We start from the raw sequence: 14,255 nt of genomic DNA on the forward strand, positions 1-14,255 counted from the left end.
ACATCGGGGTGAGGGGTTTTTGTCTCCAGTGCCGCTCCCCCTCCATATTACTTAACAACCTCCCAGACCATTCAGTATTCCTTGATGCCACCAGAAAATATGACTGAACACAAAAGATTTTCTGGGACTGAAAGCCAACAAATCCACTGTTATTGGAAAAAAAGGCTCCCAATATTACCAGTTAGATTGTGCCTGGGCCAGTCTGACCCTCGCTGCTGGGCCAAAGGCAGCAACTGCGGTGTATCTCCCCAGAGATACCTTGGCTTGCTGGTGGTTGCAGCTGGGCACTGAACAAGTCCAGGCTTGTAAGGGACCCCGTTACCTCAGGAGGAATAGCTTCAGGCGATGGTGAAGAGAAAAAGGAGAGGATTCTGCTGGAGGGTTTAATGTCCAGAGGTTTATTCCATGGTTACAGAGGTCTGAACGTGAGCAACTGCTCCAACAGAACTGAACCGCATGGTCTGATCCACCTTTTAAGCTCAGGGATAGGGGGAGGGGAGGTACAGGTGAGCCACCAACCAGGTGAGAGGGGCAGGGTCTCAGGGGAAGATGACACCCAGACAGGCCAATGACCTCTGGGCATAGGGGCATCCTTTAAACTTGACCAACCACACAACGCCTTGCTGGAATGTTAAGTCTGAGTGACAGGACTCACTCAGCATGGGGGTAAGGGGGAAGGGAGAGAGTGTAGGCACACCTGGGAAAGTGACCTGGAAGGCCAAAATCGGACAATACAGCACACCACAACACACTGTCCCCAAGGAATTCCCATTGTTGATCTGTGTCCCAATGGATGTTCCTGCCCCTGTGTTCATCCAGGCGCCCATGGGAGCCAGGAAGATGTGCAGCCTCCCAGCCAATATCTTCCAAACATGGACCACCTGGACCACGGATCACCAGGGCTCTGCCCAATGGGGGTCACTGGGGATCATCCAACGCGGATCCTCTCATGGCGGATGGAGCTGGAGCAGCACACAAAGCTCTTCCCACACTTGGGGCACTCACAGGGCTTCCCTCAGTGGCGCCTCCATTGGTGTTGGGTCAAGCCAGAGCTGCTGGAGAAGCTCTTCCCACACTCCCCACACTCGTAGGGCCTCTCCCCGGTGCGGATGCGCCGGTGCAGGGTGAGGGTGGAGTTGCACTTGAAGCCTTTCCCGCAGTTGGGGCAGCGGAAGGGCCTCTCTTCTGTGTGAATCTGCTGATGTATGAGGAGATTGGAGCTGGACTGAAACCTCTTCCCACACTCAGAACACTTGTAGGGCCTCTCCCCAGTCTGGAGGCACCAGTGGTGGCTTCTCAGGGCATAGCTCCACCCAAAACTCTTCCCACACTACAAGCACTCATAAGGCCGTTCGTCAGTGCGGATCACCTGGTGCTGGATTAGACCAGAGACCGTCCTGAAGAGGTGACCACATTCCCCACACTCAAAGGGGTTTTCCCCACTGTGGATCGTCTGGTGTTTCCTCAGGTTGGAGCTGTGGCTGAAGCATTTCCCACATTCCCTACACTCATAGGGCTTTTCCGCAGTGTGGATCCTATGGTGTTTGCTCAGGTCGGAGCTGTGGCTGAAGCCCATCCCACATTCCAAGAACTTGTGGGGCTTCTCCCTGCCATGAGGCTTCTCCACCAGCTCTGAGCCCTGGCTGGATCTCCGGCTGCCTTCCTGGGACAGGGGGAGGTCTTTCCTCCTTGCAGCCCCTTCTTGTCTGGCATCTCCAGGAATTTTCCTCCTCCTCCATCTGGCCACAGCTTGGGAATGAAAAATCCTGGTTTGGGAGAAAAACAAAATGAGAGCGCCTTGGGCTGGGGGCTCCTCCTTGCCAGAGTTCATCTCAGGAACTTGGGCATCTTGTGTCTGTAAGAACTGCTAAAACACCAAGATTCAGCACAAAAATCCTACAAGCATCAAGACACAGATCAATAGCTGCCAAACATGAAGATTCAGCCAGAACCCCCTCCAAAACATTCAGATTCAGCCTCCACAAAACACCAAAGTACCAATATTTACCCCAATAAATCTCAGAAACACCGAGATTCACCCCCATGAAAATCGTGGATCCCCCTTCCCCGGAGGGCTGCATGGGGGGGGAGGGGAGTTGGGGGGAGGGGCAACGCTCCTGGGGCTGGAGAGGAGGCTGCAGACACAGGGAGAGGTGGAACCTTGTGGTGCCTCCTATTTCTGCTCCTCCTCTTCCTCCTGTGTCCCTACTCTTCCTCACACTCCTCTTCCTCCTGCTATTCCTCCTTCTCCTGCACAATCCAACCTTCTCTCACGTGCATCGTTTGACCCTTTTGTTCCTCAACCCTGCTTCTCCTTCCCTTCTCCTCCTGTCCCAGGCCCAGCACCCACTGCCGGCTCCCTCTTCCCCCCAAACCCACAGCATCCCACGGCAGGGGCAGGGATGGAACTGGGGCAGGTCGGGCTGGGGCAGCGCTGGGCTCTCGGCCGCTCCCGCCCGCACTCGGTCCCCACTGCAGCCGCTCCCGCCGGGACAGCGCGGGGGGGCCCGGCCTTGGCGCTGCCCCACTCCCACCTCCCCAAATTCCCCTCGAGGGGGGCGCTGGGGCCGAGCGGGAGCGCAGATGGGGAACGCTGGGAGGTGCGGGTCTGCCTGGCAACTACTGAGTCATCAGCGCCGCGTGCTCTGATTGGCTGAGCACTGCCTGAGGGGTGGAGCTGCAGCAAGGGGGGACGCCCTGCTTCAGGGGGGATGTCCCACAAACGGGGAACCCCCATGAAAGGAAGAAGAGGAAAGTGTCTTTACAAACAGATGCTGTGAATCTGCTCAGAGATAGAGCCAGGGACTTGTACATAAAGAAGCGACAGGAGAAGCCATCAGTTTCATAAAATGTTATTAATTGATGACACAGACTGCTGCTCAGCCAAGGTCCTGCTAAATTCATGAACTTCGAGAAAAATAGCAAAGACTTCTGTGAGAATCTGTCCGAAATATCCTTCATCTGCCTCACGACTGTCATGGAGAGCGACCAGGGAAAAATTAAAACCTCTGTTTCCTGAACCAGTGGGGGGGAATGTCATGTGCCTGAGGCCTAAAAGTACTGCTAGCTTACTGTTTTTCCACAGGTGTTGTTTGCTATATGTTACACTGAGCTCGCAGGACACCCTGCCCTTTTTGCACAATAGCTCTGGAGTCGTCCCCACCTCTCGGCCTGGCTGCTTTGAGCTTCGGGCTGGTCCCTCCTCCAAGAGAAGACCCCTCTCGCCCGTCCTTAACCGCTGTGACAGACAAGTAGAGATGTAAGAGGCCTCCTCATCAACGGAGTGACACGAGGCAGGTCGGACTCGGCAGCGCTGGGCTCTGGGCCGGGCCTGGGCGCCCCCCACGCGCCCCCTCCCCAAAGAGCCCCGGAGGGGGGCGCGGGAGGGGTCCGGGAGGGGACCGCTGGGCTCCTGTTTTGGGGTTCCACCCTCCCCTTTTCACCACTTTCCCACCCTCTCCCACCCCTTTCTCACCTTCCCCCCCCCCCCATCCCCCGTCAGCCCATCCCGCTCTCCCTTTGGGGGATCCCCTCCTCCTCCCCCTCCATTCCGGGCTCCCCCCTTCACCCCCTTTTCCCCCTTCTCCCCCCTGTCCCAGCGCCTCCCGTCCCCCGCTCACCCGAGAGCTCCGCGCCCGCAGCCGGGGGGGCTCCCAGCACCACCAGTGCCACCAGCAGGGCCCCAGCTGCCGCCCCTCGCCCCATGGCCGGGGCCGGGCAGGGAGCAGCAGCCCCAAAGCAGCCGCGCTGCGCTGGGAGCGCCAGTCCGGAGCAGGGCGGGCTCGGCAGCGCCGCGCGCTCTCATTGGCTGCCGCTGCTTCTGGGGTCCCGATCTCAGAGACTCCGCCACACAACTGATGATTCTTCAACCCGCTCTCATTGGCTGCGGCGCGTTTTGGCTGTGTTTTGATTGGTTGAGGGGCTCCCGGGACGCTGCAGCCCCGGGCTGGGGGTTTTTGGGGAGGTGGGGGGGGAACCTTGGGGCGCTGGGCAGGTGGGAGCTCAGGTGAGCCCAGCAATGCGTGCCCAGGTGCGCGGCATCTCAGGGGTGTCCGTGGCGAGCGGTGACGCTGGCCCGATGCCAGGCACCCCCAGAGCCGCTCTGTCCCTGCCCCCGCCGCCGCACAGGGACAGAAAATGGAACCGAGGGTTCCTGCATGGGGACAAGGACTGGGAGAGATCCCTCAGCAAATCCGGCACGGGCACAACAGACCCGGCCTGGGCACACGGAGGGAAGTTATTACCAACCAAATCAGAGCAGCACAAGGAGAAGGAAAAGAAATCTCTTCAACACCTTCCCCCTGCCCAACACGGATCCCCCAGAACAGGGGTCACCAGGGCTCTGCCCAGCGGGGGTCACTGGGGACCATCCAGCGCGGATCCTCCCATGGGGGATGGAGCTGGAGCAGTGCACGAAGCTTTTCCCACACTTGGGACACTCGCAGGGCCTCTCCCTGGTGTGGAAGTGCTGGTGAGTGACAATCTCTGAATCCCACCTGAAGCTCTTCTGACATTCACAGCACTCCTAGGGCCCTTCCCCAGTGTGGATCTTGTGGTGCTTGCTGAAGCTCAGTCAGAGGTCCCACTGAAGCTCTTCCCACATTCCCCACACTCCCAGGACCTCTCCCCAGTGTGGATGCTCAGGTGTTCCATCAGGGTGGAGCTGGAGCTGAAACCCTTCCCACATTCAAAGCACTTGCGGGGCTTCTCCCTGCCATGAGGCTTCTCCCCCAGCTCTGAGCTCTGGCTGCATCTCCGGCCGCCTTCCTGGCTCAGGGGGGCTCTTTCCTCCCCACACCTCCCTGGGCTGGGTTTGCAGCCCCTCCATGTGTGGGATCTCCAGGGCTTTTCCTCCTCCTCCATCTGGCCACAGCTTGAGAATGACAAACCCTGATTTGGAGGAAACCAAGATGGGAGCACCTTAGAGTAGAGGCTCCTTCTGCACAATTCCATATCTGGAACTCAGCAGGAGTCTTGTGTCCATGAAAATCTCCACAATATCAAGACTCAGCCCAATGGTTCCAGGGGTTCCCCCTTCTCCAGCGTCCTGCTTAGGGATGATCCAGGGGCTTTTGGGGGTCCATGGATTCCCTTCTACCCTGATGCTCTACTTTGACATCCCAGGGATCCCAGGGGTCCCTCCTCTCCAGGCTCCCCCCCTTTCCAGTCTGCCAGGGTCCCCCAGCTCTGGGATCACCCATCTCTGCTCTCCCCACTCTGGGAGTCCCAGGGGTTCCCCTCCTCTGCTCTCCGGGGGGTCCCCAGGACCAATGTGCTCCCCTGCCCATACTGGGCAATGGAACATGGGCCCCCAAAGATCCCCCAAGGGGCTCAGCTTTGGGCTCCTGCAAGATCCAAACTTATGAACACAGAGAGAAAAACCTCTCAGGGACACCAGATGATAGTTGGGGTCAATTCCACAATCTGTGAGCTCCAAACACACAGCAATAAAAAACCCTCTCAGGGACCCCTGAATTGATTTGGGACGAGCTCCCCCTCTCCGCTCACCTGCAGGAAGAGGAAGGGGTGATGGTCCCGCGGCTGCGGCCACAGGGGGCACTGGAACCTCCTGTTCCTCCTGTTCCTGCTCCTGCTCCTCCTCTTCCTGCTCCTCCTTTTCCTCTCTCCCTCCTCCTCCTCCTTCCTAACCCCACCTCCTCCCAAGTTCTTGCCTTCTGTGTATTTAGAGTGGAGAACCTTGCTTGTTTTTAGAACTAGAACAAAGATCCCAGATGGAACAAGACTTGCTGCTTTTAGTCAGAAGTATCAGTGACTAAAGGTAATGTTTCCTTTGGTTTGGTGCGTCCTTGTTCCTCCTCAGTGTTCAGGCTGGGCTATGGGGTGTCCTTGTTTGCTGCATTTTCCGAGTTCCTCTTGCACACTTTGGGCCATGGGCTGTGCCCTGGGAGGGTTCTTTGTGCTCCTTTGTGACACAGGAGAACCTTCCAGGTGGTTTCTGCATGAGCTGCTGCTGGGATGTCACAGGAACAGCGCCACGTCCCCGTGGTGTTCCCGTTGCTGTGGGACACGGAGGCCTCAGTGCCCAGAGTGGCTCTGGGCTCGTTGCTGGAGGATCCTCCTGCCCGAGGCATTCTCAGCAGCCAGCCCAGCCCTGACGGGTGTCCTTCTGTGCTTGCAGGGCTACAGGCTGCAGACGTGTGCAGCGCAGCCAAAATGATGCAGCACGTGGCTGCTGCAGTTTGCACTCTGTACTCTGTGGCTTATTCGGGGTATTTTTTAACCCACTTGGCACGTAAGTAGAGGTTTTCCCTCGGTGCAGCATCTGTGGCTTTGGGCTTGCTGTGTGCTTTCTGTTCTTCCTCCGGAGCTGTGTTGACTTTGGAACCAAATTGCCATGAAGACACCATTACTTTGGGAGAGCTCCTGCCCGCAGCTGCAGCTGAAAAAGGGGGTATCTGCAGCCAGCGGGGGGTGCACAGCATCTGCAATGAGCCCTGGGGGGTTCTGTTCCCTCAAGCAGGGAGTCTGTGCCAGCAGAGCATGGAACTCCCTCCCTTTGCTGCTCCAGCCAAGAACTGACCCAGCCCAGTATTTTGTGCTGCTCTCTTGCTTGCTGTGGGAAGGGACTGTGGCTCCTGGAGGGATGCTGTGAAAGCAAAATGCTCTCTCGGGGTTGCCTTGCTCCATGGCATTTCCCACCACAGGCAGTTTTTCTCCTAACAGTATCTGGTTCGTGTTCCCTCTCCCATTTCAGGGCACCTCATGTCTACATTCCGAGCAGCTCCTCCTTCGGTGAGTGGGAAAGGAACCTTTGGTGTTTGGAATTGTGCAGCAAGTTGTGAGCTCAGCCTGGGGCAGCCGAGTGCCAGCCTGGGAGGCTGAAGGAAAGTTCCTGTCAGTGTCTTTGCAGCAGCAGCAGCAAAGGAATTCCCATCAGTTTTCTCCTTTTCTGCTGAAGAGCTTTTGAAGAGCTGCAGGTCTGGTTTTGCAGGCAGAGGATTGCTTGCTGGCTTTAGCCATGGTGGAATATCGAATTCCCAACAATAAGGGGCAATGTCGACTTTAGCCCATTGTTAGTTGGAACAGCTCGGAACCCAATTTCCTCTAAGTGCAGCTGGATGTGCAGCTGAGGATAAATAAGGTGATAACTGAGAGAGAACTTCCCGTCCCTCACGCTGCCGTCTGTCCACAGGGCACAAAAGCAGCACCAGCACCTCCTGGAGGTCCCTCTGCTTCCAAAGAGGAGGCCAAAGAGGAGGAAGACAGCAGTGAGCTTCCCGCTGCTCTGGGGTACGATGGTGAACTTCCCTCAGTGCTGGGAGATGACAGTGAACTTCCCGCTGCTCTGGGAGACGAGGGCGAACATCCCGCGGTATGGGAATGCAACAGCGAGGCTCCCGCGGGGTGGGACAAGGACAGGGGACATCTCCCGGCGTGGGACGAAGACGGTGGATGTGCCCTGGAGTGGGACCAGAATGGCCAAGCTCCCACGGAGTGGGACGAGGACAACGGACAACTCGCAGTGTGCGATGAGATTGGAGGACATCTTCCGGAGTGGGATGAGGATGGAGGACATGTCCCGGTGTGGAATGAGGATGGAGGACATCTTCCAGAGTGGGATGAGGATGGAGGACATGTCCCGGTGTGGAATGAGGATGGAGGACATCTTCCAGAGTGGGATGAGGATGGAGGACATCTCCCAGTGTGGAATGAGGATGGAGGACATCTTCCGGAGTGGGATGAGGATGGAGGACATCTCCCAGTGTGGGATGAGGACGAAGGACGTCTTCCGGAGTGGGATGAGGATGAAAGACATCTCCCGGAGTGGGATGAGGATGAAGGACATCTCCCATCTCCCATCCTCCTCCCACAGGATGGAGGACATCCTCTGTCTTGGGAAGAGGAGAGTGAACATCTCCCAGCATGGGAAGTGGACAGCAAAGATCCCCTGGCTTGGAAAGATGATGGTGAAGCTGCAGAATTTTGGGAAGAGGATGGAGAAGCTGCAGCATTTTGGGAAGAGGATGGAAAACCTCCCTCTGCTTGGGAAGAGGACAATGAAGCTCCCTCCGCTGTGGGATCCTGGGCTGAACATTCTGACAGCAGCACAGCCCTGCAGCCAGAGGGGAGAGGGGAGTGGTGCCTGATGCAGCTGAGTACGTCTGCTCTGTTCCTGGGTGCCCGAGCAGGTGCTGTGTGTGTGTCTGGGCATCAGCTGCACCCAGGGTTGCTCTGCAGCTGAATGTCACAGAGCCATTTATTGTCCTTCCCCAGCTGACACCAAGGGGCTCACGGCCCCAGGGAGTGGGGCTGGTTCTGGCTCTGCTGCAAGGCGGGCTCTCACTCTGGGAGGGAGCGTCTTCCACGTTTTTTCTTTCAGGGAACACCGTGAGCGATGCGGAGCCTCGCCAGAAATACCTGGAAGTGGAGCAGATTGGCCAAGGGTAAGTGCACGGCAGCTGCTTCTGCACAAGCAGGGCTGGGTGTTGTGCTGGTGCAGGATCAAGTGAGAGGTCAGGAGAGCCCAAAGCACCTTCAGACACTGGGCTACCATCCTGCTGTCTCTCAGTCCTGATCAGAATTGATAACTGTGGTCAGAAGGCGCCATCAAAGGCCCCTGAGGCTGGCAGTGTCCTGCCTGCAGCAAGGAGCAGGACCTGGAAGATCTTCTGTCCCTGGAACTGGATTGCCTAAAAGAGCAACTCACCATCTGGTGACTGTCAGAAAACAGTTCTCAAGAATATTTCTTTCAAATATTTTGCTTCAAAAAATATCCACTGGTCAGGATTATCAACCTAATGGTTTAGCAACAAAAACCAGAGATGAACTAATAAGTGCTCTACTCTAGCACAGGTAGCAGACCCCATACATTCAGTAACAGACATAGAGCTGATGCACTCTGGGGTAAAATGGATCGCCTGCCTGATGGCAGGGCCCTTGTGGATCCTGCAGGTCTTAGGCAGGAAATGAAAAAGGATGAAATGCATTCTTTTCCACTTCTTTAGACACCCATTTCTCACCTCAGGTTTTGAGCTAAAGCAATTCAGGGTGGACATTTGGGATTTGTTCCAGCCCAGTTCCTTCGTGTTGGGTCTCCGTTTCCTCTTGCACACCTTGCATGGCAGAGGGCTGGTGGCTGCTGTGCTGGTGATGGAAGGGTCGATGCACCCAGGTGTTTGTGAACGCTGCAGGCAGCAGAGATCTCGTGTCTGGGCTGGCTTTCACTGCCAGGGCCTAAAGCGCTGCTTCTTTCTTCTCTGCTCTTTTGTCTCCAGGGCTTTCGGAACCGTTTACAAAGGACTCGACAGGGCCACTGGAGGAGAGGTCAGTGCCAACACGCCCAGCACGGCTGGCAGCTCTGCAGGGCTTTCCCCTCTGCTGGGAGCTGTGGCTGCAGCTCTGGGGGCCAGCAGAGCTTTCCTGCCCAGGCTGCTCCTCTGAAGGCAGAGCAGTGTCAGCCTGCAGAGCACAGCTGGGACAGACTTGGTCCTTCTCAAGTGCCAAAGGAATGGAAGGAGGGCAGCGGTGTCTGTCAGTGCAAGACGCCCTGGCTTGGTCTTCATATCTAAAAGTGTGAATGCATCAGCTGCTGGAGACTGAGGTCCAGTTTATCTTCATCCCAGCCTCAGACAGGAACATTATTTAGCAGTTTTTCCATCCTGCCTTTTATCTTCAAAGGGACCCTCAAGGCCTAATTAGGGAGAGCTCCTGCTTGGGCTCAGTTTGGAGTTTTAGTCCTACTTCAGCTGTTCACAGAGGGAGAGGGAGAGAAATGAGAAGATGGATGTCAAAGCAAAGCTCTCTCCTAAATCCTGCAGTTGTTTTGGGTCTGGTGTCAGTGACAGCCTGTGACATACATCACCTGAGCAATAGGTGTGTGTGTTTGCTTTGTTGTGCAATCCCAGAGCATTTGGATCTGAAATCATGACCAAATCCCAGAGAATTGCCAAAGGCATCCTGGCTGTTTTCCTCTGTTTTTACAGAACCAGAATTACCTCCTGCTTGCAACATGTGTTTGAATATTAATAATAATGAGAGTGTTGAGGCCATTTGAGAAGACTGTAGGTGCAGAGAATGTTGTTAGAGCTTTGAGGCTGACAGCTGAGGGACCATTTCTGCAGAGCTTGCAAGGCCAAATGTCTCTGGCCATGTGTCCTGTAAGCAGCCCCCAGCTGGCAGAGCAATGGGCTGTGGGAATGGCCCTTGCTGAGCTCTGGTGTCCCATCCCAAGGCAGTTGGGCTCAGCCCAGCTCCGTTGCTCCAAAAAGACTTGCTCCGTGTTTGCTGTGGAGTTAAAGGCTGTAATGTCCCTTCAGGTGGCCATCAAGAAAATGAGTCTCAGAGGGCAGAACAGGGAACGAGCTGTGAATGAGATCCTGCTCCTGAAGGACAAGAAGAACCCCAACATTGTCAAATTTCTGGACAGGTGAGTGCTTCAGCTCTTATCCCGTGCCCGGGCCCTGTGTCAACCTTTCCTGGCATCTGGAGTCTGTAGCCTGTTTTGAAAATGCCTGACACAGCCACATCTTCCCAAAACAACAGCCTGGCAGTTCACTCCCTCCATGTGCTTTTGTTGCTTTGCTTTGGTTTTTCCTTCAAGTTCCTCCCCGTTTGCTGTGTCTTCTAACAAGTGCTGATGAACCACAGCAGAAATTATTTCCCTTGGCTTCTTCTTCCCAGCCCTTTTCCATTGCTACAGATGCCAGGAAGACCAGGTTCTTGTTTCCAGAAATGCCTCATTTGCCCATTTTTCACTGGCCTTGCCTGTTTCTGAAGGGACTTTCTGAAAGGTTTTCTGACTGCTTTTGTCCCAAGTGCTGCACAGCCTCCTCCCCTGGATAACCCTGGCAGTTGTGTTGCCTTGTTCTGCAGGGAATGTCCTGCCTGGCAGGAATGTCTCTCCATCTGATTCTGTCCTCATTGACAAGCGACCTGGAAACAAAACTCCACTCCAGGCTTTTCCATGGGGGAATTGAGCTCTGCACTTTAATTTCCATGCCATTGCTTTCCTCTTCCAGCTTCCTTGTTGATGGAGATCTCTGGCTGGTGATGCAATACATGGATGGAGGAACTTTGCAGGATGTTGTCAGACAGATACGCATGGCTGAAGGAGAGATGGCAGCTGTCAGTCGGGAGGTGAGGGATCCTGCTTGTCACTCCATGGCTGGGACACGATGGTCCTTCCAAACAGGGCGTGAGAACAGGAGTGGCTCCGTGCTCAGGGCTTTGTTTCTGTGTTGTTTTTGTGAGCTGGGGAAGAAAGAGCCTCTGCAGTGAACAGCCTGCCAGCATCACTGCACTTCTGCTCTGTTCCTGTTCTCTCTCCTGCTGTTGTGGTACTCTTTGGTTTGGATTTGATTTGCTGTTCTCAGGTTTGCCTTGAACCGTTTGCCTGGAGCTTGTGTGCACTGCACTCCTGGCCTGTCACAGCAAAGCTGCTGCTGGCACAATTCTGAACCGTCCTTTTATATGTGATATATTCTGGCCATTGGTTTTTGCCCTCGTGTTTCTTGTTGTTATGTTTGCCCAATTATCTCATCATTAAAAAAAAAACCAAACAATATTTGAGATAGCATCAATTTTAATTGAATAGTTTAGAAATATAATTTGATTAAAAATAAGGGATCATTCGGTTCAAATGATAGCGCATAAGGAAAAGATAACCAATATAATTTGATTAAAAATAACGGATCATTCGGTTCAAATAATAGCCCATAAGCAAAAGATAACCGCGAGGTACAGAGTGCAGGGCTCTTGGACCCTTGCCACCTCACGTGCGAACTTGCCAAGTGAAGATTTCCCCCTTATATGTCATGTGTCAATGCCATCTCCTCTCATTTTCAATTCATCATATTTTTACCTCCACCCTCATCACCACCTTTACCGTGCATGCTCCACCACTCGGTTTGGTGGTCGCACCCATCGTAGGGGGTCGTTTTGGATGAAGACTTCTCCTCTTCCTCTTTGTCCTTTAATTCACCTTTGGGTTACACATGCGCACCAAGCCAGTATAATGTAAGCCAAAATTAACATATTACTACATTTTAGCATCAAAGCAATAAATCTCTTATAGCGGGCATTTTCCTGGGACCCAACCACATTTTCCCTTCTCTCTCTTAATTTTTAGTAACTGTCATCTCTTGCTTTTTCCTCCTATCCTTGAACATCTGCCAGGAGAGGGGGTGGAGCCCCTCCTCTCCCTTTCTTCTTTGGCATTACAAGTTTTAACTGTTTTATTATTTCCAAATATTAATTACTGTATCAATATTGATTACTGTTTCAATTTTATCAGCATGAATCATACCTATTTACCACATTGTTCTCTCTCAGTGTCTGCAGGGCCTGGATTTCCTCCATTCCAACCGGGTGATCCACAGGGATCTGAAGAGCTCCAACATCCTCCTGGGCATGGACGGCTCTGTCAGGCTGGGTGGGTGTTCCTAGCCAGGCACGGCGCTCCCGGGCTGCGGGTGTGGGGCTGCTTCCCAGGGAGGGCCAGAGCCCCACAAGGGCTGCTGGGGGCACTGCCCGGCCCCGGCTGCCAGCTGAGAGCGGCTGCCCCTGCAGAGAGCTCAGGAGAGGAGCAGGGTGCCAGCAGTGCCTTTGCTCTGCCTATGGCCCTTCTTTGTGCTTGGTTTCTTCATTCCAGCTGCCTTTGACAGGGTTTGTTTCTGTCCTCAGCTGATTTTGGCCTCTGCGCTCAGCTCAGCCCTGAGCAGGACCAGTGCAGCTCCATGGTGGGCACTGCTCACTGGATGGCCCCAGAAGTTGTGACCAGATCTCCTTATGGCCCCAAGGTGGACATCTGGGCCTTTGGAATTGTGACCATCGAGATGGTGGAAGGAGAACCTCCTTACTTCAAGGAATCGGCGGCCATGGTAAGAGGCAAATTCTGCAGTGGCTGCAGAGGCCTGTGAGCACAGGGGGACCCTGCACTGGGAGCAGCAGCTGGAGGTTTCTGCACACGGGAAGGGAATTCCCAGAGGACTCCATCCTGAACACAGATGATTATTCTGCAGTCTCCACCAAAACTTTGCTTTGGGATTTATGTTGTTGCAGCTCATCTGGCTGTGAGGATGACCTGAAAATGTGAAGCAAGTGCATCAGCTCTAATGTTACCTTGCAAGAAAACTGCACACCAGCCGCACATCCCCTCCCCAAACCTAACAAGATTTCTGCAGGAGATTCTAAAAGAGGTTTTGCGAGATGATTTTCCCCCCCGATTCTTATCACTGGGAAACTTGTTGAAAACATGAAGATGATTGTTTAACATCCCCATAGTCTAACATGTTTCTTTCCTAGTCCAAGCTACTTTCTCTGTGTCACCAAGCCTGAGCTTTCAGCATCACAAACCTCCTGTTCCTTGCCTGGCGGTTTCTGGGATGGGGCATCAGGAATGCATTTACCTGAGTGTCAGTGGCACTGCAGAGATGCACTTGATGTAAGAATCCTCTGAAATAACACAGGCAGACCACACTGACTCTGGAAAATGGCCTGTAAAGCTGGTGTCCATATTTCAAGAAGCAAAATGTGGTATTTCTGATGGAGGTTCCTACTAACAAAGTCAGCTGGTGAAACTGGCTCTCAAGGCGAGATCATTTGGATGTTGCTGTGGCTGTGGCAGCCCCAGGGTTTGGGTTTTTTGACTGGCATAGCAAAATGAGCTCTGAGCAGCATCTCTGGCAGGGCGGAAAGTGCCCCTGGAGCTGGGGCTGAGGCCCTGGGGTGGATGTGAGCCCGTGTGGGTGTGAAGGGAGCTGGCAGAGCGCTGAGTTTGCTTTCCCTGCAGGCTCGCGCTCTGATCCGGCAGAACGGGACCCCGCAGCTGCAGGAGCCCCGGCGCCTGTCGGCTCTGCTGCGGGACTTCCTCGAGTGCAGCCTGGAGACGGACGAGGAGCGGCGCTGGGCTGCCCAGGAGCTGCTGCAGGTGAGGGCCAGGGGCTGCAGGGGAAGCAGCAGCACCAGGGAGGGGTTTTCTTGTGAGGCCCCCTCTGGCAGTCTCCAGTCTCTCTGCGTTCCACACGCAGAGCAAGCAGAATCCTCGCCTGCTGTGGCTTGGCAGGCTCCTTTGGAGCCCATCTGGGCCTGGTGCCCCACAGCGAGCAGGGACATCTTCAAGCAGCTCAGGGGGCCCAGAGCCCTGCCTGACCTGAGCTTGGATGTTTCCAGGGAGGAGGCACCTCCCACATCTCTGGGCACCTTCTGTCAGTGTTTCCCCATTCTGCTGGTTAAAAAATTCTTCCTTAGATCTAATCTGAGCCTGCTTCTCTCTCTTGAGTTTCAAACCATTTCCC

At 54.7% G+C, this 14,255-nt stretch overlaps 1 protein-coding gene and 1 pseudogene across 1 annotated transcript; one reads left to right on the forward strand and one right to left on the reverse strand.

Moving 5' to 3' along the window:
• Positions 1 to 928: 928 nt before the first annotated feature.
• Positions 929 to 6,092, reverse strand: LOC134432873 (zinc finger protein 239-like; annotated as a pseudogene).
• An 82-nt stretch (positions 6,093 to 6,174) lies between these two features.
• On the forward strand, positions 6,175 to 11,238 carry LOC134432875 (eukaryotic translation initiation factor 3 subunit A-like). The gene is made up of 7 exons (XM_063181752.1): positions 6,175 to 6,253; positions 6,716 to 6,753; positions 7,154 to 8,117; positions 8,342 to 8,405; positions 9,237 to 9,285; positions 10,278 to 10,387; positions 10,980 to 11,238. Exons 1-7 carry the CDS (start codon positions 6,175 to 6,177, stop codon positions 11,236 to 11,238), a joined length of 1,563 nt encoding a protein of 520 aa, XP_063037822.1.
• Positions 11,239 to 14,255: the final 3,017 nt, after the last annotated feature.

The sequence above is a fragment of the Melospiza melodia genome (genome assembly GCF_035770615.1).
Source record: "Melospiza melodia melodia isolate bMelMel2 chromosome 7 unlocalized genomic scaffold, bMelMel2.pri SUPER_7_unloc_1, whole genome shotgun sequence".
Lineage (NCBI taxonomy): Eukaryota > Metazoa > Chordata > Aves > Passeriformes > Passerellidae > Melospiza > Melospiza melodia.

Coding starts and splice junctions, on each gene's coding strand:
- LOC134432875 (XM_063181752.1), top strand. CDS start 6,175: ATGATGCAGCACGTGGCTGCTGCAGTTTGCACTCTGTACTCTGTGGCT. Junction 6,754..7,153: donor TCCGAGCAGCTCCTCCTTCG/GTGAGTGGGAAA, acceptor GTCTGTCCACAG/GGCACAAAAGCAGCACCAGC. Junction 9,286..10,277: donor ACAGGGCCACTGGAGGAGAG/GTCAGTGCCAAC, acceptor ATGTCCCTTCAG/GTGGCCATCAAGAAAATGAG.